The 23,839-nt window shown below is 30.5% G+C and overlaps 1 protein-coding gene across 1 annotated transcript; it reads right to left on the bottom strand.

Annotated features, from left to right (window-relative positions):
* Nucleotides 1-350: 350 nt before the first annotated feature.
* Nucleotides 351-22,787, bottom strand: LOC106468183 (3-hydroxyisobutyryl-CoA hydrolase, mitochondrial-like). Its single transcript, XM_013928595.2, has 12 exons — nucleotides 22,508-22,787; nucleotides 19,255-19,294; nucleotides 17,919-18,056; nucleotides 17,423-17,507; nucleotides 14,130-14,210; nucleotides 12,390-12,442; nucleotides 10,341-10,419; nucleotides 9,046-9,191; nucleotides 7,640-7,726; nucleotides 5,886-6,038; nucleotides 5,411-5,549; nucleotides 351-4,278 (listed from the first exon to the last, which is right to left on the bottom strand). The coding sequence occupies exons 1-12, from the start codon at nucleotides 22,528-22,530 to the stop codon at nucleotides 4,160-4,162; spliced, it is 1,143 nt and encodes a 380-aa protein (XP_013784049.1). The 5' UTR covers nucleotides 22,531-22,787; the 3' UTR covers nucleotides 351-4,159.
* Nucleotides 22,788-23,839: the final 1,052 nt, after the last annotated feature.

Below are 23,839 nucleotides of genomic sequence, written 5' to 3'. Positions count from 1 at the left end.
CTGTTTTGCCCTATCAGATGCTGATAAAATTATAGTTACTGCTAGAACTAGGTAGGCGCTAGGTCTGTTGAAGAAAAATGATGATGAACGAAAATAAGAAATCTCGGTTTTGACTCTTCGCCGCTTTTCGACTTTGGGACACTCTGGATAGCTGAAAAGCGGCATATACACCGGAGATAGAGCAACTATACTAGCAGATGACGTTTGTATTGCTTTAAGAAGGGCGTCCATGCCATATCTACATAGAGTGCTTGCACACACTCTCCTATAATTTCTTTATATATTTTCCACTGTTCATGCTAAACTATATAAAACATTATACAGTGAACATGTAACAACTCAGACAACAATAAAATTGCATTATTTTTATTACGTTTATTCAACATTTTCTTGACAACTCATTATAAGCACTACTACTAGAGCAAGTTACAGGGGGTATATGTATGTAAATATACACACACATATACATACCGCCTATATCACAAAGTGATACATTGATACATGTTTTTAACTTTATAAACACAGAAAAAATAAGATTGTTAGCTATAGGAACACCAACTGTAAAAAAAACTTGGACGTATGAAATTGTTATTTCAACTGCTTTTCTATAAGATCTCTGTGTGTGCGTGTATATATATATATAAGGTTCTACCATTTGGGTGGTAAAAAACCTTACATCCGTAAGTTGGCATTTCAGCTCACATTAGGGTAGTAAAAACTCAAATCAATAAAGTGATATTAGTAGTACAACAGACAATTATACTAGAATAAAATCCCAACCGAGTTATCTGAACTAATATAACACAAAAGCTAGCTTTAATTATCATAATGGGGGCTGGAATGTCAACTTCAGGAAGTAATATTTTCTTACTTATTACCCCAATGGTAGAACCTTTTCTTCTGAGAGAAATATTTTTCCAAAAACTGTCTATGGGAAGTGAAGAGCGATGTAATTGTGTGCTTGAGCACCCACTTCTTGCTATCTTTTTCATTATTCTTTTCTTTTCGTGTGAGGCTTTGCCCTGATAACTGTTTTAGTTAAGGCTTGTTGTGTATTATAAATAGATTCTATTTCATCATAGGTTTGGTCTTGCTGTTTGTAATGTAATCCTTCTTTTTGATGTAAATATTAACTTAACTATTTAGATAGTGTTTAAATTTATAATATTAATATATATTCCAATTACTTCTTTCTCTAATCCTTTCACCCTAAGAAAAAGGTGATTGATATTTTTCCTAACTAATATACAAAAACTTGATTTAGCTCAAGTTTCAAATCAGAAAACAGAAACTTCTATTAATTAATCCTTTCACCAAACTGCGCACTTCATAATTTTACATGCTTGCAGACAGCCATACTTTTTTTATGTCATCTTTAGGAATTACAATTCACACAGCCAAATGAAAATTAATTCAAAATAATAAAACACACACATAGGCATGGTTGAAGAATATTATAAAAATACCAGAAAATGTCTACTAATATAAAAGGCTTACATGCTTGCTTTTCTGATTCATTACATAGTGTGTTAACCCAATGCACTAGTTACTCAAGTTGCCAATTTAAACATAGGAAAATTAATATAATAACATCTCAGTTTATCACAATTATTTTACACATTGAATTTGGACATTAGATTTTACACATTGTATTGTTGTTACTTTTAGCGTTTGTCAAGTTACTCGGCTACTCTTATTCCAGTATACAAACTCTCAAATACCAATGTTGCTTGGCAAGCAGAGCATATTTAGATGCTTTAAAGACACCTAATCCATTAATGTTCTTCCAAAAATATTTCAATTCTCCTCAGATACTTCATAGACAGTTTGAAACTTATTTTAAATTTTTAAAAAATCTAAAGAAAAAAGAAACCAGTTAATATGTGTAGTAGTTCACTGTAGTGTAAGATTATAAATTAAATTAGTATTTAAAATAACTATTTTGGTGTTTTTGTTTGCAAGAAAACTGCTGTTGTCTCTAAGTTCAAACTACATATAAATAATAAATACTACTGAAATGAACAAATAAATAACAGAAGAAGTGAAGGCCAGAAAAGTCCTAATTAGTATAAAGGAAATAACATTAGAGAGAACAGTACAAGAAAAAAAACAATTATAGCAGGATAATTAACTATTTAAAAAACAACTTAATAACCAAGACTAATATATGACAAGACTAATATTAGAAGTCTAATAAATACCAGAATATTCTTACTGTAAAACTAATAATTAACTATTTAAAAAACAACTTAATAACCAAGACTAATATAATTAGCAAGTACAGCCCCAGGTGAAAGGTAATAATTTAGTTTAACGGCAATACCTTTTCTGCTAAACGTAACTGCCAGTCAGACAATTTTGAAATTAGTACTGCTGAAAGTGAATAAATTGAGTTCTGATGTAATTGTAATAAAAACTTCAAGATGTAATGTGATAGTAGGAACATCCATAGTGTAAAATTAAAGTGAACAAAGTTAGAGCTTAAAAGAAAATGAAGAGTGAGTAAGCAAGTTCTAGTGCATTAATTTATTTTCTTGTAGCTACTGAACTGACAAATTACAAAAATATTGAATAAGCTAACTGCCCTGTTAGATTATGACAATTAATCAGGCCACTCAGTTTCAACTGATTTATCCCTTGCATTTCCTTACTATGATATTTAATTTCAGTAGTTACAGTATCCCTGAAGTGTCTGTCAAGGTACCTAATGTACTTAAAAGTATGTGTTTGTTTGTTTTTGAATTTCGCGCAAAGCTACACGAGGGCTATCTGCGCTAGCCGTCCCTAATTTAGCAGTGTAAGACTAGAAGGAAGGCAGCTAGTTATCACCACCAACTCTTGGGCTACTCTTTTACCAACGAATAGTGGGAATGACCAACACATTATAACACCTCCAAGGCTGAAAGGTAGAGAATGTTTTTGGTGGGATGGGGATTCGAACCCGCAACCCTCAGATTGCGAGTTGAGTGCCCTAACCACCTGGCCATGCCGGGCCACTTAAAAGTATATGGACAAAGGTTGAGATACAAAAAACAAGCACTAATTAGATACCGTAACTGAGTAGTTACATGCAAGTACTTGAGTCAATATTATTTAATAAAAAACATTGAGAAAATAGAGGTAATAATTACAGTTTCTAACCAAAACATGAAAAGAAAGTTAAAATTAGGTCTGCTGTCTGAATATATAAGTACATTGAAAACTATGTATTATTTATGTGAACTTCATTTTTAAATTTTTAAATTAATGATATATAGGTTTAATGTTAAATTTACTTGAATAGTTAGTTATAACATTTGACAGATATAAAGACAGAATGACATCACAATCGTCATAGTTTGCTGCAGTTACATTTAGTACTCAAAAAACATTTATACAACCAAGTTTTCAGGTTTTTAGTGAGCTTGTATCAAAGGGCACAAGATACACTTTCGATATTAAACCAAAATTACTTTGTTGTTTGCTGAATTTTGTGCAAAGCTGTTCAAGGGTTATCTGGGCTAACCATCTTAATTTGGAAGTGATAGACTAGAGGAAGGGCAGCTAGTCAACATCACCAAGTCTTGGGGTACTATTTCACCAATGAATAGTAGAATTGACTGTCATATCACAACACCTCACAGCTGAAAAGGTGAGCATTTTCTTTGAAAGGTTTCAATTGTGTGAGTATCAGATTGCAAGTTGAGCTCACTAACCACCAGGCTATACCAGGCCCAAAATTATTTGGTTAGTAGGAACCTATTAGTAACAAAAACATATAATTTATCTCAAAATCATTAATTTTGAATGAGAAAAACTATCTAAAAACACTAAAAAATACATATTAAATTGCCCTTTTAATGTTCATATTAAATCAGTCTTCCAGGTTTGAAAATATAATGTACCACCACCGAAGACAGAACTTTGTAGAATTTATTATGACATCCTTTAAATAAATAGAATTAAAAAAACTATTAATAATAACAATATAAAGGTTTCCTGTATGAATTTTTGAGATAACAAATGGAATATGTTAGAAGTACCAAAGAATAAAATCAACTACAGATGATAATCCGAGCAGCACTAAGGAAGTATCATCTTCCCTGTATTTAAACACACTGTAATCACAATTCTAGAGCAATCACTATGGTCCTCACTATCTACAACATGTCTGTTGAACTCATAAAGCTAGTTCCTTGTCCTTAGGAAGAACTGCAAAATATGCTTCTATAACATCATCATTCACTTCTTCAACTGTTGCTGGTTTCCAGACAGGTTTGTTGTCTTTGTCAATCAACACTTCAGAATACAGAGATTGAAATTGTGCATAAATATCAAAAGTAAATTTAAGGCTTCATTTAGAAATTTAAGTCTAATTTAAATATCATCAACTTTTTCTTTTATTAAAAATAGTACTGATTACACTTTACTATTCTAATACAAGTTTATGTTTCAGGACAATTATTTAAAAGAAATATTTCATAATATTGTGTGAATAAAACATTGAATAACTTTTTGTTTCAGTTCCAGAGTTTTACAAATACAAACTACAAATAATTTTCCAATACTTTTGTAGCAGTCTTAAGGACTTTCTGTGAGTCAAGTTCAAGGTTGTAAGTTATTAAGATACCTATTTACTGAAGAAGCTGTAATTGCCTAAAATCTGAATAAATGTTATGATTACAAAAAATTAGAAGAATGAAAATAGACAACCTCATTAATTATCCCAATATATAATTCAACAAACATTTACCTGTATTGATATGCTCACCTTAATATAAGGACGATCCATTATGTGTATGTGTGTATTAACATCAATCACCCAGAGTTGCCTGGCTCGATTACTGTAATTTTTAGTAGGGTAAGTGGAAACTATCTGATGGTGTACATGGGCTATCGTGGTTTATGATTTTGGTCAGAAAAGTGGGATAAAATGCTCTTGAAATAAGACACATTTCCAATTTCTTATAGATTTTTGGCTTACATCATCCAGAGTTGGGTGGCTTGATTATCATAAATATTTTGTATGGTAACTGGAAACTGTCCAATGGTGTACATGGGCTGTTTTCTTTTGTATTTCCACTTTTTTTTTATAGACTTTTGGGTTTGAGTTCAAAGACACAAGTACTTAATCAGTTAAAAGAGTCAATTATTACTTTCCACAAAGCAGAATGTACAATTAATATCTAATGAGGTCATTAGGGATTGAATAACAAAAGAATAAAGGGAACATTATCTAACAATATCCTGTATACAATTTTGGCTTCCTTAATGGACACCCTCAACTAGTACTAGTAAAAAATATAACAACTTCTTCCAATACTTTCACCAAATGATGACTAACTTATTACTGCCCTGATATTTTTGCATAACTTGGTGACTACTTTAATGTTCTGACTAGTTTGAGATTCACAAAATAGAAACAACTTACCTGATCTAACACCTTCATAGAAGTCATGATCCTTCATAAATCTTTGAGAAATTCTGTATTCCATCTTCAAGCACTCTTGTAGTGTCATACTTTTTCCTAACTCAAGCTGGTGAAAGGTGACTTTCAGAGATGTTGGTGACTATAATAAAACAGATTGATCTGCTTTATTGAAACATACACAAAAACTCACAAAATGCCTAATAATTTTCAGGTTTAGTAATGGTGAATTTAACCGATTGATTTTTTGTTTGTTTGTTGTTAAGTACAAAGCTACATGATGGGATATCTGTACCCAATCAACCACAGAAGTTACTATAAAAATTGGAATCAAACCCAGGATTTTAAGGTTGTAAATCTTTAATCTTACACTGACAAACTAATGTATCTTAGTTAGTGGCAAACATTTGTGTTATCTTAGATGCAGATATAAATGCTTACACAACAATGAAAGACTTACAATTAATTATTACCTTACCATTTTAGCCAAAATTTGTAGTTGCTGCTTGGCCCACTCTGAATTGTCTTTAGTCAGGTTTTCTATGACTACTTTCAAACTGTCTCCTTCAAACAAGGTGTTGATTTTTCCCAGGGTATGTTTAAGGACAAAATCCTTCTTTTCAATTACAGACTGTAATATTAAACGTTTTTTTTAACAGATAAGATGAAGTTAAATAAACACAAAATTTGTATTTCCTTTACTAAAATCACACTAAGGAAACAAACAGAACATTTCATGACGTTGAAAATATCAGCTAAACTTTCAATACAAGAAGTTTGGAAAAATTAACTCAACCAGTGGTAAACACGACTCATAAATGATCCTTATACAACAATGACTTGAAAGAAAAAGCTCAGTAAAGAACAATTAATAACCAGTTAAAACTAAAGAAGCTCTGTAAAATTAGTGAGTTACAATTATAAATAAATCATTTGTTTTTTGATTTCCAACAAAAATAAACACAATCTAGGATTTATTTATTGCATGCACCAAAAGTTAATACATTTTTATCATCTTAATTGTGATGTTAAAACATATTCAGTCTTCTGTTTTGTTTTCACAAATGTTTTTGTTTAGTGCATCACAGAGACTGTTAATAGGTTTTATCATCTTAACCGCGATGTCAAAACATGTTCACAGTCTTCTGTTTTGTTTTCACAAATGCTTTTATATGTTTTTGTTTAGTGCATCACAGAGACTGTTAATAGGTTTTTATCAACTTAATTGTGATGTCAAAACATATTCAGTCTTCTGTTTTGTTTTCACAAATGTTTTTATGTGTTTATATGTTTTTGTTTAGTGCATCACAGAGACTGTTAATAGGTTTTTATCATCTTAACTGTGATGTCAAAACATGTTCACAGTCTTCTGTTTTGTTTTCACAAATGTTTTTGTTTAGTGCATCACAGAAACTGTTAATACATTTTTATCATCTTAACTGATGTCAAACACACATTCACAGTCTTTTGTTTTCACAAATGTTTTTATGAGGTTGCCATAAAAAAATACATACTAGATGTTTTGAGTGCTAGACATTTCGAGTTCTGTTTCATGCACAAGCAAATTACCCAGCTAACTCACACCAAGACAATGATTTCACTTACTACTTCATGTAACAACTTCAATATGTCTTCTAAAAGCTTAAGTCTTTGTTCAGTTATTCATTAATGTAATGTAGGCCATCTACAATGTGAGAAATAATGTGAAATAATCTCATACACTGGCCTTGATCTCTGACAAAATGGCTGTAGTTACTAATCAGGTTATTTTTTATATTAAGAATACAATGAGATGATGTTACTGGTGCTAATAAGCCTACACTGAAGTTAGTTACAACAATGCTTGTACAACACAATAGTATTGTAGCTGCATTAATTACTCTCATATAAACAAGTCTGTCAAAATGACAATCACATACTTATGTTTTTGGAGTTTTGTACACTGAGTAATGACCATAGGGACTAGAAGTAGAAATGTTTTAAATATTTAGTTTCACCAACATTCTGCATGAATTATGGGAACTAGCCGTGTTTTGTACTTCAGTAGCAAGTCATGACAAGATCTAGGATAAATTAATATATTTGACCAATTCATAAACAGTTTTTGATTATTTCTGAGCACAATAATAATAGTCAGCCTCAGTGTTTCACTTTAATACAATAAATTATAATGATTTATTAATTCTGGGGTTGAAGAAAAAACCCATTTAAAATCTGTTAATATTAAACTACCTGTTCTTGGTTCTTGCATAACAACCTGTCAATCTCTTGGATTGATGGAGAATCCATCCTTACGAGGTCCTCTTCTAAAGCTTTGATCTATAAATATGAATGATAAATGAACATATGCAATGTTTTATATTGCATTTTGTGGACATTTATGATCTTTGTTTTTGTAAATAACAATTTTACTGAAATAACAGTCACGCACAGTTCCACCTATTTCATGATGTGTATTTTAAAATGTAGTGAAAGAAAATTTATAAACATAAAATACAACAATATCTTTAATAAGTTGATTAAATAGTGGTTTATTGCCATAAAAGCCCAGTCATGTGTCATCAGTACCTGAATGTAGATCTACCAACAAATATCACATGTATCGTATTTGCACAGAATATACTAACTGATTGGTCCTTTGCCTCTAAATTTCTGTAAACATTTAGCAAATTATTACCGATACATTTTGAAAGTTTTCAATTAATTTTTGACTACACAGCCTAAAACTTACAGGACTAAATTTTGTTTTACAAAATACTTAAAGCCTAAGTTATGTATCTTGGTATTTCCACATGTGAAACATACAATTGAAGCTATGTTAGTTTAATAGTGCCCTCTGGTTAATCAGAATAGTGTTGATACAATTTTAAACAGTTTCAAAATCTTGAATCTAAACACCAAGAGGTAACATTTAAAGGTAATGCATGTTTTGGAAGATGACTACTTTAATTAGTATTTTGTAGATTTTCACAAATAGCACATTCTTAAAGAAACTCCACAATTACTAAACTTGTGTTGGTGGTAAAGTTACTTGGGGTAATTGCCACCATCCCTAATTCTGAAGTACTGATCAGAGAGAAGGAAGCCAGTCACCAGCACCTTACTTTCCACACTAAGGAATTGACTCTCACTCTTACAGTTTATCCACAGCTTGCAGTGGGAGGAATATTGTGTGTCTGTTGTATTGCACACAGAGCCAATCCTCACTCTAATGTAACAACATTAAGTATGTTACCCTCAGTTACAGCAATTTTGTTGGAGAAAAAAAGAAAGGAAAGAAAATTCACCACTGAACTAGTTATTAATGACAACACAAATAAACTTTGGAAATTTATTTCTTAGTAAATTAAAAATATATTCTTCACAATTGTCAAATAAATGGTATTTAAAGTTAAAACTGTATTGGATGAAAATGTTATAGTTCATTCAGCACAAAGCAACACAATGAGCTATCTGCACTCTGTCCACTGTGAAGAATCAAACTCTGGCTTTTAATATTGTGAGCCTGGTAACTTACTGTTAATCCACTGGTGGACCTGCATGAAAACCTGTCATCATAATGATAAGACATGTAAAGATAATGAAAAACAAAGTTTACAATAGTTTATTTAATCTAAGTAAATAATTCACTAACATACTCTGTTACTATTCACAAAATGCGTTGCTATTCCAGCTTTAACAACATCGTGACCAGTGAGACGGAAGCCTGTCAAAGCTAGATAAAGACCAAGTTTACCAGGAAGACGAGGAAGAAAGTGACTTCCACCCACATCTGGAAAGAATCCTTTGAACAAAATATATTCAAGACAAGTTTCATTAATCTGGTTTCCACAATATTTTAGCTTTATAACTTTTTTTATTCATTAGAGAAAAATAGTAATAAACTATATTTTTTTCACTTTTTACTTTCAAAAGAGATAAACAGTGTTTTGGAAAGAACTATAATGTCATACTAAAATAGTGCTTTCCTTCCCAAACAAAAACACAACTCTGAATGAATAGAAGTAACACACCCAAAATATACATCATCATCAAATCACTCCACAGTACTTTCACAAACTGGACTAACAAGAATACAAGTTATGAATGTGCAACAATATATTTCCATTTAAGTTACAATAAATGATGATATCGCAAGTACATTGAATAAACAGTGTTTGTCACTACCAACTACAAAATACAGTAGTCTACGCTTCTTATAAGATCTTCAATAAATAATAAATACCTCCTCATTGAATGCTGAATACAGTTGTATTGGATTATTTTAATAATAAGCTATTTATTATACTAAACATGTTTTATAAGGTGAACAACTTATATGTAAAAATACATTTCTTTTCAATACAAATATGCATAATAACTGTAAGTTCATATCTTTACAAATATAATATTTCCCAAACTATTAAAATAACCAATGTATTATTTTAAAATTGGATTTACAATTCATAGAGTTGGTGTATCAAATGACATGGTATATTTCTTAACAGCCTGATGCAAAATGTAATTTAATAAATACTACATAATAAATAAATTAATGCATTAACTACGAAGTAAGTATTTACAAGATTGTTACTTATCATAACAATTTATTCACTAAAAAAAAGAATTACTTGAATGAAAATCACAAACTAAAAACACAGAACAAAGTTGTACTATAAAGTTTTACACAGTGGACTTGTTTATTGCAATAGATTTTCAATTAGGAGAAAGTTGTAATGTGAAAAAACAAACAACAAAAAACAGTATCAGTTTATGTACCTAACTGCTGGAGATTACAAGGAATGGTATGCCAAACATTTTACATTTTAATTTTTTCTATTATCTAGTAGCAATTATATCAAAGACAAACATACTGACCGGTAAATTTAAGTACAGATTACATGAAATGCTATACTTAGAATTTCAAAGGTGTATATATGTATATACTACGTACCGATCGCTGTTTCGGGCATGGCAAAAACAGTTTTTTCTGTAGCCACTCTAAACTGCCCATGCACAGACAAACCCACACCCTGTAATAATAAAAACTTCAACAGAAACTCTAAAACAGGAAAGACAATTTTTTTAAGAAATAGAAAGAAAATTCTTTACACACCAATGATACCTTATCTAATAGATAAATCAGCAAAAATAATAAACTGTAACTATTTTTCTTTTGTAAAAGACAAAGAAATAATAATAAGAAAAATATTAAGCTGGTTAAGTTTCTTACTCTTGATCTCATGTTGGATATAATATGATATTTCAAGAATTTTCACTTAATATATGTCTTAATACCATTTTTCTTCAGACATGTGCATCCTGGCATAACTACTTTACCAGATACAGTATTGGGGCGAGACCTTTAATCACCTGGTCGTGGAAAGACTTTATTAAAACACTGGCTATAGAAACAGTACCTAGACAACAGGAATCTATAGCAAACTTTTCCAGATATGATTAATATTTCTTTGAAACAAATGATATTTCAGGGTTTGTATATTATAAAATTGATTACAGCAACTTTTTTTCTTTTATAAGAAGCTCTTCCTCTACTTTCAAAGACTAATATAATTAGGTTTGATATTAAACAGAGTTTTACTTGTGCACATTCGTAAGAACACTCGAGGCTTTTTGGTTTTGTAATCTTTAATTTATGCATTTACATTTACTTGTTATTTTAAACATAGATAATCTTATGCCATAGTAAAAGTTATGTAGCAACACAATACACTACAACTTCAATAACTCAACACTTTCTCAAGGTATGTAGCAACACAATACACTACAACTTCAATAACTCAACACTTTCTCAAGGTATGTAGCAACACAATACACTACAACTTCAATAACTCAACACTTTCTCAAGGTATGTAGCAACACAATACACTACAACTTCAATAACTAAACACTTTCTTTTAACACATCCAGACAGACAAATTGCACATTTCTAAGGTAGTTGTCATATTTTCAGCCTCTATGAACTTGTTTTATCATAGTGTGAAGTATATATATGTTACATATACTGCCCTCCCAAATTTGAAATTAGATATTTATTGTGTGCTTACTGTAAAGATTTGTATATATACATATTTAATATCAGCAAACCTATATTCATAAAAAGCAGAGACTAAATTTTTTCATTCAAATCATGTTGTGTGAAATAGATATCACAGTTGAAAATATTGTAACCAAATTTAATACTATATTCAGGTGAACCAGGATTTTTTTTATGGAGAGGATTCACTTTCAAACCACCAATTTCTAAGTGATATAGTATAGTTGATAAATGTAACCAGTGAATATTATAATGGATACTGAGTGAATAACAAAAATAAGTGTATTTCTCAATTTTTTTAAGTAGTTCAGGTTAAAGATAATTATTCAACTATCTACATAAGACTTTTTCTAGTCTTTATTTGGTTGCAAAAATCTTTTAATTTCATGGTTAAGAGAAAAGTTCGAGCCTCCCAAGCACCACTACACTGTGTGTATTAATTTACCTTATATATATATAACATTGCAAAGACCAGAGAATAAGTTTTAAGCTAGTAAACTGTTTACTTATGTTTTTATAGAAACAAGTTGTTTTAATTATTTAATTTTATGATTCAAACTGAGTAACACCTTACTATCAAGAGTTGTTAAAACAAAAATCCTCATAAAACAGGAGATCAAAATAAGCCGATTCTCTGGATAATCGAGTATTAGAAAGTCATAGGTTTGCATCAGATAAACATGTGAAATCAGTGGTATTGAAACAATAGCAATAACTTTAGACACCCTTGAGAAATATTGTCAAAGAGAAAAAAAGTAAGAACATATATGTGCGATGAGTGACTTCGAGTCTTCTTCAGCTGAAAACTTCTACCGAGTGTGTGGGGAAACTAAGTGATAATCTTTTACATATTAAAGTTTAAATAATTTATACAAAGTTAATCAATATAGGGAGTGCAAAAAGTATGATATCTTTTGTATCATTTTCGAAATTAATTGTACTTACACCTCCCATAGTTATCCCATCTATTAAAGCCACATAGGGAAGCTGGATGGTTCCTATGATAAAAGAAGAAATGGGTTTAATTAAGTTCACACATTTAATCTTTTTTCACATGCAAAAATACTATAAAGACAATGTGATTTAATTATTTTCTGTCATGACTTAACTCTAAAAACATTGCTGCCCCCATTGCTGCAGTTATGTGTAGATTTAATGAATCAGTCAATAGATTAATTAGTAAGAAATCAAATTTATTTTTGGTGGTTCATCAGTAAGTCTGCAGGCTTATGACACTAAAATTTGGGTTTCTATAACCATGATGGGCAGAACACAGATAGCCCTTTGTGTAACTTTATGCTTAACAACAACCAAACTAAAATCTATTTCAATCATAAATAAGTGCAACAAACATCTCATTTCAGCAGTGTCTCTGGGACACATTCTTAATTTTTTTTATATGTGACTGGCTCTCATTTTCAGTCATTCCAAATACCCTATACACACTAAAGCAATTTGTGGAAAAATATAATGTCTTAAAACTATATCACAGTATTACGTAGTACACAGCACTATGAGTGAAAGAGTTTGTATATCATATTGGTGCCAGTGAATATTCTCTGAAAATTAATATGGTTTAGTGTTTTGTGGCTCAAATATCATTAATATTAGTTAAGGAGAATATACTGACAATGACCATTAACCACAATCAGTCAAGCAAAAAAAAAAAGAGGTTTCTGAAAACTGAAAAGGTACCTGCCACCCCTACAATAGTGAAGTGTAAGAAATATTTACAATCACGAGACAACAAAGTACATATACAAGTTGCTATCCCCGATTACACTGTACATAACCCACTTTTATTAGAGATCGTAGCTTTCTGTTCATATAGTAAATGTGTTGTGTATTTCAATAAAAGCCATACACTATAAAATACACAGTTTATCTAACAATGCTGATCTGCATTAATTATGTGTTTTGTTGATCTGAATAAATTTTTGCATAATATTTCAGTTGTTGGCCCAAAGTGTTTTCTGTTGTATTAAATTTTTTTCCATATTCTTTGTAGTAATTCATTCCATACGTTTGCTATTTATATTTTAACGACATGTAACTCAGCATTTTACACACAATGCTAATATAGCGAGATTTTCTTTTACAGATGTTTATTGTTATTTACCCTGGCAGGATATTTTACATGAACTTAGATGGAAAGTAGTATTCAATTAAAAAATTACATGGTAAAACAAAGTTAAAACCTATTATTGCAAAAAATTAGCTTGCAAAATTTATTTTTCAGAAACAAAAAATATTTAGGAACTTTCAAAATTTGTTCCCATGGGCTATAAATGAGATCGTTTACCCTTTATATGTATAGAATGAGGTTTTTTTTTTATTTCAACAAATACTTTTATTTTACCCATTAGAAAAAGAAAGTATTGTGTACATTCATATTGTGATAAATACTGGTAATCACATGCACTATGTAAAAAAAAAAGACAATTGACTGAAACCCTGTTCCAACAGTAGTTTATAAGCCACAGTTAAACATAATATGAATTATTTTGAAAATATAACTTGTCACATTATGGATTTAACTTATTAAACAAATTTTTTGATTAGCTGGCTAATTACATATACAGCTTAGGACCTAATACAGATTTTAATATGGTTTACACTGAAGTTAAGTTGCATTCTATACTTGATAAACTATAACTGTTAAAATATGTATGATTCCTCACCTACCAGTTAAAAAATTCAGCTGATATTCTTCTCTGAAAAAGTCTTCAGTTAAAGGGTCACCACTCTTTGTGGCTAAAGCAATAGCTTGAATAATAATAAAAAAAGATCAGAAGTGACTACAGCTCAAATATTATTCCTAAAATACATATTTACTGTTTTGAAACTTCTAACTAAATCTTAATAATATCTTCTCCAACACTTATCTTGCAGCCACAAATGAACGAGATCATTACATTTATAACATTGACATGGGCATTTTTAGTAAAATTTACAGATGACATTAAACACTTGGGAATTTCTGCTTGTATTGGAGATATTGAGGTACTACAGAATGACTTACATGAATTGGTAAATTGGTCATATATTTGGAAAATGACCTTCAGTTATATAGTAAGTGCAAGGTAATGCATTTGGGAATCAACTCAACAGCATGACTAAACAAAAGCATCTTGGCATAGTGTGTATTAAGACACTAAAGAAATCAAGACAGTGTGCTGTTGCTAGCAGCAAAACTAACAGAATTTGAGAGATGTAATTAGAAGTATTCTATTTTATTTTTTACTTGTAAGCAAAGCTACTCAAGAGCTAGCTGTGCTAGCCATCCCTAATTTAGAAGTAACAGACTAGAGGGGAGGCAGCTAGTCAACACCATCTACCATCAACTGTTGGGTTATTCTTTTAGCAAAAAAAAAGTGGGATTGATTATCAAATTATGATGCCCCTATAGCTGCAAGATAGAGCATGTTCACTGATGGGATTTGAACTTGCAACTCACAGAGTGGGGGTCATACACCCTAACCACTAGGCCCTATCGGGCCCCTACAGGTCAAAAGAGGTAATTCTCCCTACGTAAGAATCACTAGTCAGGTCTCACTTTTTTTCTACTTATCTATTAAAAAGAATATTGATTTATTGGAAAGGGTTCAGAGGAGGGTTACTAGGACGATTTGGAGGAGGGAAGTGTTGTTGTAAGGATACGTTAGGATCTCTTATTTTCTCTTGTAAAGAAAAGAGTAAGATCTGATCTTATTGAAGTTTACAAGATTATTTGAGGGATTGATAGGACAAAAGCCTTTGATTTCTTTGGAAAAAACATGCTAGACTCCAGTTAAGACAATTATATTTTTTTACACAGGTTGTATGGCTTATTGAATGAGTTGCCATCAGCAGTAGAGGAAGCTGTCACTTTACAAGAGTTAAAATGGAGAATTGATAATTTCCTTAAAGATAAAAAGTGGGTTTAAGTTTTTACTTTTTTTTTGCTAGTGTGAATGTGCAGGGACAGCCTTGAAGGACCAAACAGTCCCTTGTGTCCTCATGTTATGTAACTTTTGTTAGTCCTGAAGTATTTCTTCTAGATCTCTATGTAAAAAGGTGGTGACCTCCTAAAATTCTAAATTTTAGTAATGCAATAAATATTTGGGAAGTAGTCTTGTGATTCTTTGTTTATTCACATTTATCGGATCCATGCCAGTTTTTAAGATTACACTTTCCATTATTATACTTCTCTAACATCCATATGCATAAAACACACAAATGTTATTCCGCTTTTATGTTTATTTCAGGCATTTAGAGACTAGAGGGAAGGAAACTAGTTAATATGCACCTACTGCTAGTTCCTTGGCTACTCCGATCTGATCAAACACTTGGAAAGGATTGGCACTGTTATAAAACTCCCATGACCCTAAAGTGTGGGGTGGGATTTTACAGCAATTGGACATAAAACGATGAACCCTCAAGTTTGCAGTTTGACATGCTAATTAAACCTGTCCATAATGGTCAGGGTCAGAGTGCATGTCATCATGTTTTGTAGCTTTACATTTAAAATTTTATTAAACTACTATTTTAGGAATGTATGTCTATAAATTTAGAATCAAATTCTAGGTTGTAATTCAAATTTTAGTATTATACATTATTGAATTTCTTAGCTCAAAAGTTAATAATAAAAAAAAAGCTAAATATAGGAGAAGGAGGAGAGAAGGCGATGGCTAACGGACAGCACACCAGCCCAGAATGAACCAGTGGGAATAAACTGTATAGAGACAAAACAGAAAGCAATAAATCAGTAAAATGTATGTCATGAACTAATGTAAAGAACTCACTCCATTCTCGCATACAAAAAGAAACAACTGTAAAAAATCCCAAGTTAACAATATTCAGTTGGAGTTCATTCTCCATTAAAAAAAGGCCTGAAATGAAAGAGCTATCAAAGAACAAGGAAGAAATTCCTCTTTGTTTGAAGGTTCATAGAATTTAAATGACCTCACAACCAAGTTTCTCAAAGCCAATGCATTAAGAACAACATAACAAAGGAGGTAGGATTTAGGGTTAAAAAGGCCTAGAATGTCTTCAGGAAAAGAAACTGACACATTCTCTACTGGCCTGCTAATATAAATTACAAGAGCATAGTCTTAGCATAACCCATGAGAAAGGTGTATTTAAAAAAAACAGTATATTTTAGAACTTCTTTGATGACAGATAAAGAAAACCTGAGAATAAGCTGAATCTGTTCTTCCTAAACAATATATTTCAGTTATATTTGAATATAATCAAGACACCTGTTAATAACAATACTTACTAACTATGAATTAAAAAGATCTGAATGTAAATAAAACTAAGAAGTTCACATACAAACTCAAGTAAGTCATTTCACGATAATGACTTTTGAAGTGTGCGTTTTTTAGAAAGAAGATTCAAATTAACTAGTTATTAATGTAAAAGTAAAAATTTATTTCTAAGGAATGAGTTCATGTTGCAAAAACCTTATAATCCTAATGAAAACATTTTTGCCTATAGAAAGAAACAGAAAGGCACAAATCCAGATGCTGTTAACAATCAGGATGAATTGAAATATCCAACACGTTTATCTTACTCATCCAAAGAACTGGCCTGATGATTAAGCACAGTTGTTAAAAGCTCTTGTTCCTGGAGTCAAGGAATGATGAAAGAATGGTTTAGAACAGAAAAGTTTGTAAGTTAATCATATTATATTCAGTGAACAGAGAAAACAAAACAACAACAACAGTTTATCTGCCAGATACATAAACTATTGGTATTATAAAAAATGTTAAACCAAAATAAAAACATTAAAAACAAATTTTGGTATAATATTTTACTGTTATATCGAAATGCCTTTGAGGAAAGAACATTCAGTTATAAACATATACAAACTGAGCTTAATAAAAAACTACCATCACTTCCTCCCTCTAAAATTTAAAAAGAAAAGAAAAAGTTTAACAAGCACCAAACTTCTATGAACTTACTTCCCACATTTCTATTTAATAAAACATATTTACCTCGAATATCACCACCAGCGCAAAAAGCCTTTTCTCCTGTTCCTTTAATAATAATCATTTTCATGCTAGGATCTGCTTCCCAAACCTGAAAAATGACAATAATAAAAATTGATATATATATATTTGATAATTTGCTTTAACAGAAATATAAACTTTACAGTCAGTATTGTAATTTCTAGAGTAAATACCAAATTACTTAAAAACAATTTTTAGATTAAACTTTATATTAGTGTTATAAAAACTGTCTTGAAATAAAGTTTCCATGATTAACGCGCTGCAGTGTAGCAACAGACTGACTATTTTTAAAATATATATTTAAAATGATATTACACTAAGTCATTCAACCTTATAAGTTCACATGTTTACATTGCCATCTATTTTTTTTTCATGAGCTGAAAAAAATACAGATAACATTCAACTAGCTTTGAATAAAATTTGATGGTTCTGAAATTATGGTACAACAATCAAAAACAGACAATCGTAAATATAAAGGTACCTTTAGTTGAGGATGTATCCTTCTAATCATTGGCAGATTAAGAGCATTTAATGCTTTTGGTCGATTTAAAGTGATGACTCCTTTGTTTCCAATCTTCTCCAAAATAACTTCGTCCGTAACTGATGTACTGATTTTTTTCTAGAAAAAAATAAACTTATCACAAAACATATATTCAAGTTTAAAAGAAAGTATATATATATTAAGCCTTTAACCAAAAATAATCAATAAAGAAATTATAATAAAAATATTAAAGATGCTAAAAGTGAGGAACAGATACAAAAACTGATATAGAGTTTAAAAGAAAAACATATTATCACATATTTTTATGTGTGAAGTGGTACTTGATTTTATGTTTTATTTCAGTCAAACTACATGTATCAAGAGTGAATCTCAATGTTGATTATTATAAAGTAAAAACTTGAAAACCATTGAAAAGTATTAGTAGATGTAAGTTGGTTTTAGATTATGTCAGCTGCCAATCTTCTTGATATTTTACAAATACTAAAACACTTGTAGTTGCATGTTTGTGTTTGTCTATTATGATAACAATACAAAAACAACAATAACAGATAATGACAGTTTTTCAAAGCTATATCTACAAATAACGAAGGGAATGAATACATAAAAACATTTTCTTAAATGATCTCTTTATTATAAAAATCCTCAAACATGTATTATCACTACCAATTAAAATGTCGTATCAAAATAAGATGGTACATCATAAATAACATTTGATGATTAAAAAACAAATTTTCAGATATTTAGCATGCTAGCGTAGAGTTTAAGTAAAACATACTAATTACCAACTATGTGTAAAGTATAAAACAATTTATAAAACAATTTATAAGATGTATTAAAGTATCTTCCATAAGTATATACAAGTTATCAGAATACCAGTAATGTTACGTTTAAAAAGTAATAATATAAACATGGGTCACCCCTTCCACTATCTTTAGCTGTAGCACAAGATGTGCTTGTCCTGTGCAAGGATACTCATGTTACATGTAGCAATTAACATCACTTTTATTTGTTGGTAACATCTCCTAACTCAATTAACCCCTCATTCACGGTATTAAGATGACAAAACTAAAATGTCTGCCAAACTTGAACCACTCGTTCAATTGCTATCCACTTGAACGATCTCTAGAAGATCCACCAGAATACCTCTACTAAATTTCATCAGTTCCCTCAAAACAACTTGTAACACCGCACACACAACTCTGCTTTATTCATACAAATTATGTCAGTAGTAATTAAACCAAAAAATGCTTGCTTATATATACAAAGTGAATTTTTTGCAAGTTAAAAAGATAGACCAAATTTAGCAATAACATACCATGATGTGATAGGCTGGTCTGCTTTTCACATTTAAAATACTGAAAAAAAACAACAACAGATATTTATAAATTAAAATCAATATCTTTGTATGTACATTACAAGTATACACAACTTTAAGGGTACATAAGGCTTAATATATTACTTTACTGAGCATAACTGAAACACTGCATGACACAAACAATGAATTCGAAAAAAAAACAGAACACAGGTATGAAAGATGAATAAAAAAGGGTGTGTACTTAGATGGAATATGAATGACAGCATTATTATCTCACTTAATGATCCATCTACAATACAATCTTCCAAGCCAAATGTATACAATAAATACAAGGAATAGAGCATGTTAATGTGTATGTTATAGTATCATTGATAACATTCACACATGACACAAGAAATCTAAATATTTTCAACACCAATTATACAATTAAATATCAAAAGTTTGGGGTTTTCACTAGCAATAACATCAGTTCAATGCTGCAAAAATAAATTTTCTTTGCCAATTGGTGTGCAATCTCTTATTCAGAGATAGGAATGAGAAAACACTACAGCTGTTATTAGGGGGGAAAACAAAGTACTTGTAATTAAAATATCCACTTAAAAAAAGAATTATAATGAAATTGTTAAAAAGTAGCCAATAACTAAAAAAATTAAAAGTATCAGCCTAATATCAAGTGAAATTGGTTTGAAAACAAAATACACATTGTAAAATCTGTTGAATTATAATGAAATTGTTAAAAAGTAGCCAATAACTAAAAAAATTAAAAGTATCAGCCTAATATCAAGTGAAATTGGTTTGAAAACAAAATACACATTGTAAAATCTGTTGAAGTTTTATTGATTTTATGGTGAAGAAAAGTGAGAACACCAAACTTGTAAAATTAAATCAAGTTTTTAAAATTGAAAAAATTATCGTATTTTATTCTTAAGCCTCTACGCTAATTATACACGTTTAAAACTTTAGGTGAAAAACAAAATAAATGGCAAGAGATGCATGAGTAAAGCAAATGAGTTAAATGTAATTTTAGTGTTTGCAATAGTAATTAGAATTCTTAGTAAAAGGTAATCCATAATGAATTTCATGATTTGAAAAAACAAACAAGCAAAAAATAATAAAAAATACAAGGTTATGGAAAAATGAGAAAAAGAATATAAAAGTCAAGTACTATGGGAATGTTCCCCCCCCCCCTCATTGTGTGAAAATTAGCTGCATTCGAATAACGTATTGAAAGTTTACAATGTGAATGACTGTGATCCAATAAATTAGAAAGTGACAAGTAAAAGTCCTATAAAAATACAGGAAGTAATACAATTCCCAACAGAAATAGTGTGAATCTAGTCATGCTTATTAGGACTGAAATACCTCATGACAAGCATGGAGAAAGCAAAATTTTAGCTAGTCATTAACATTCCATGAAAAACATTTTTGGCAAGACTCCATAATTTAGAAGGATCTGTATACAAGAGTTGAAAGGGGATTGCGAAAATGGTACTGTTAATAATAGAAGTGGTCGAGGAAGAAAACAAACTCTCCATAATTGGTGTTTAGTACCTTAGTGAAAAACAACAGATTTCGCTAAAGACTATGCTGTAATTATAGGTATGAATGTTACCTCGAGAAGAGCAACATACACTCAAAGTAGTCTCGCTGGATGCGTAGCTACTCAAAAACTACTACTGAGAAGTAACCAAAAGTTTGAAATGGGAATTGAATCACAATTTCACAAACAGATGAATAAGCAAAACTGGAGACATGCTCTTTACAGATGAATCAAAGTTCAAATTGATTGGTCGATGGCAGAGGGAGACATTATTACTGTGCAACATTTAAAAGTGAAGCATGGTAGAGAATCAATACAGGTTTGTGACTTAATCTCAGCCAACAGTATGGGAGTTTTACACAAAACTGACAGTGTCCTGACTGCTGACAGGTAAAGGCAGATTCTGATCCACCACATCATTCCATGGGAATACAATTCATCAGGCAGAGATTTATCTTCCAGCAAAATAATGATCCTAAACATATGGCAAATGTGGACAAACAATATCATGAAGGTAAAAATGGTTAATGGAATGTTCACAACCATGGCCCGACCTGCAAAAAGTCCAAGTATGAACATTCTTTAGACTATACAGGCTTATAAAAAAGCTACAAATGTCAAAAGGTGACTAAACAGCTTGGCTGACCTTGCATGTAGTAATACAGGACATTTAAAATAATATTTGATAATCATATGTTGATAAACATAAAAAATACTAGTGTAATTTACAACCTATTTCGTTTGTATTTTCTCTGATAATATTTTATACCATTAAGAGATTCCCAATCTATTTGCAGTTAGTCATTGTTTAAGACATTCTATGTATATTGCTTGTGTACTTCTAGAATAATTTCCCTTACTGTACATCTATATACTAGTGCTGTAATGATTTCCAGATGCACCAACACATCGGAGTATTTTGCCCCATGATACACACTTTGTGACCACTGTATCAAAGTACCAATGATACACAGTTCAGTCAGTACCAGTTGCCCCTGGAGGACATATACTTGTCTATCAGCACATCTGATATGCTTAATCCATGATCACAATCACTTGCTACACGTGTGCAGATAAACTTTGCCCCATCAAACAACGGCCAGTGATGCATGTCTCTCCTCGGCATACCAGTGGTACTCAGTTCTGCATTAAAATGTCATTCCTCAAATTTTTTGTTAGAAACCAGTCCAATCAATATACTTGTAATTTTAACATCAAGTCTGTTGGACCCTAATCCACTCATCAACCATAATTGATTGCACTGTAGGTTGTTTCCATATTAAAATCATCTGATATTACATCACATTCATATAGTAACCCCAATAACGATACACATTGTTAAAGCACTACTAAATACATACACACGTAAATATACATTTATCATGATTTCAAGAGAGAGAGAGAAATTTGAAATTCATTTGAGGAATGAAAAAGAAAATACACATCAAATTCTGAAATAAAAAATGTATTTGTATCTTTATAAAAAAATTACCCTATTTTTTAAACCAGGCAACAGTTGTAAAAAATGAACAGTAAAAGCATTAAATGACCATTATACACAAAAAAATGTTCAGTGGAGAATATCCTGGTACTGGTAGGAAAAGGTTAAGATTAATTTGGTTGAAAAACTGTATCTGACAAAAAATAAAACTTGCATTATCATGAAATCCACACTCATTCAATAAGTCTTGTAAAAGCTAAAAACATGTCTACCTCTTGATCACTTTAAAGATCATATTGCAAGGAAGCAATAGACAGTCAATTATATGCTCTGTGATTCGTATTAGATTCTAGTTTCAGGAAAAAGACTGTGTATGGAGTACTACAGAAGAGGCTTGCTCTGTAGATGGAATCCTAACTTTAATGTTGAAGTAAGCAGGTCTATCCTGTTCTGTTCACCAATCTTCAGTACAATCCAAAAAACTGTTAATACCAATTAAATAATGATTTGAAATTGTGAAAATATGTACCTGGCTAAAAAATTAAACTGTTTTAACTTATAATCATAAAATTCCTTTAATTCACTTCATTATTACTTTTAATATAATTTATTAAATAAACAAAGAAAAATACGTAAATACTCTAAAATCTAATTCTAAACGTATAACATTAACAGATGCTACTGCACTTTGGTTTAAGTTATTTTAATATTCCACTTTACAATCCTAAATCTGACTTCTATTATAACATTGACAGTTAGTATTACTACGTTACTTTCCCCTAGTACTAGAAGTTAGAACTATTATTAATATCCTAATAGTAATATTACTAGTACTGATGGGTTTCATTTGATATGCTCTTTAAACAATTACGACAGCAAACAATACTACTGAATATTGATTACTCCAAATGGCAATACTAGTTTATACTACAAGGCTAAATTTCGACTCTCGGCACATGCGTTAGCAGCCGCATACTGAAACGGATCACAAGCCTAATTTCATTTAAGTTTCAAATTTTTGTATAAAGTTTTTTATCTTACGTAACATTGTAAATATATTTATCTTAATTTAAAAACACACAGCCAACTGTAGCAGTAACAAGCTAATTTTAAAAATAAACAGTAGCATTTGTACTAAATTAGTAGTATGCTATATATTCCACATTTAGAACCACACTTTAAACGTGTGATACCATTTTCGAGCTGAAGCATCAGTAGCACACCCTTTTGATTCTAGACACATTATAAAAATTATTTATACTATTATAGACAATTAATTAATTGTTCAGACAATAACACTCACAGTTCCTAACTTGTATTTTTCAGATGAATTCAGAAAATAGGTACATAAAAAAATCACACATCCAAATATTTATATATCTATATGTATATAATATGTTTGATGTTGTTTTAGTGCAAAGCTACGCAATGAGCAATCTATGCTGTGTCCACCTCGGGGAATCGAACCTTGGATTTAAGCATTGTAAGCTGTAAATTTACAGCTGAATTACCGGATGACATGTTATATGTGAAATATAAAGTTTCTATAAATGTTATTGTCATGATATAAAAGACTGTTAAGTGTAGATATTATTGATTAGTTT

Source organism: Limulus polyphemus, unplaced genomic scaffold, assembly GCF_000517525.1.
Source record: "Limulus polyphemus unplaced genomic scaffold, Limulus_polyphemus-2.1.2 Scaffold2905, whole genome shotgun sequence".
NCBI classification, from domain to species: domain Eukaryota; kingdom Metazoa; phylum Arthropoda; class Merostomata; order Xiphosura; family Limulidae; genus Limulus; species Limulus polyphemus.
The sequence above is the reverse complement of the archived record's forward strand: the minus strand, read 5'-3'. Positions and strand labels throughout refer to the sequence as shown.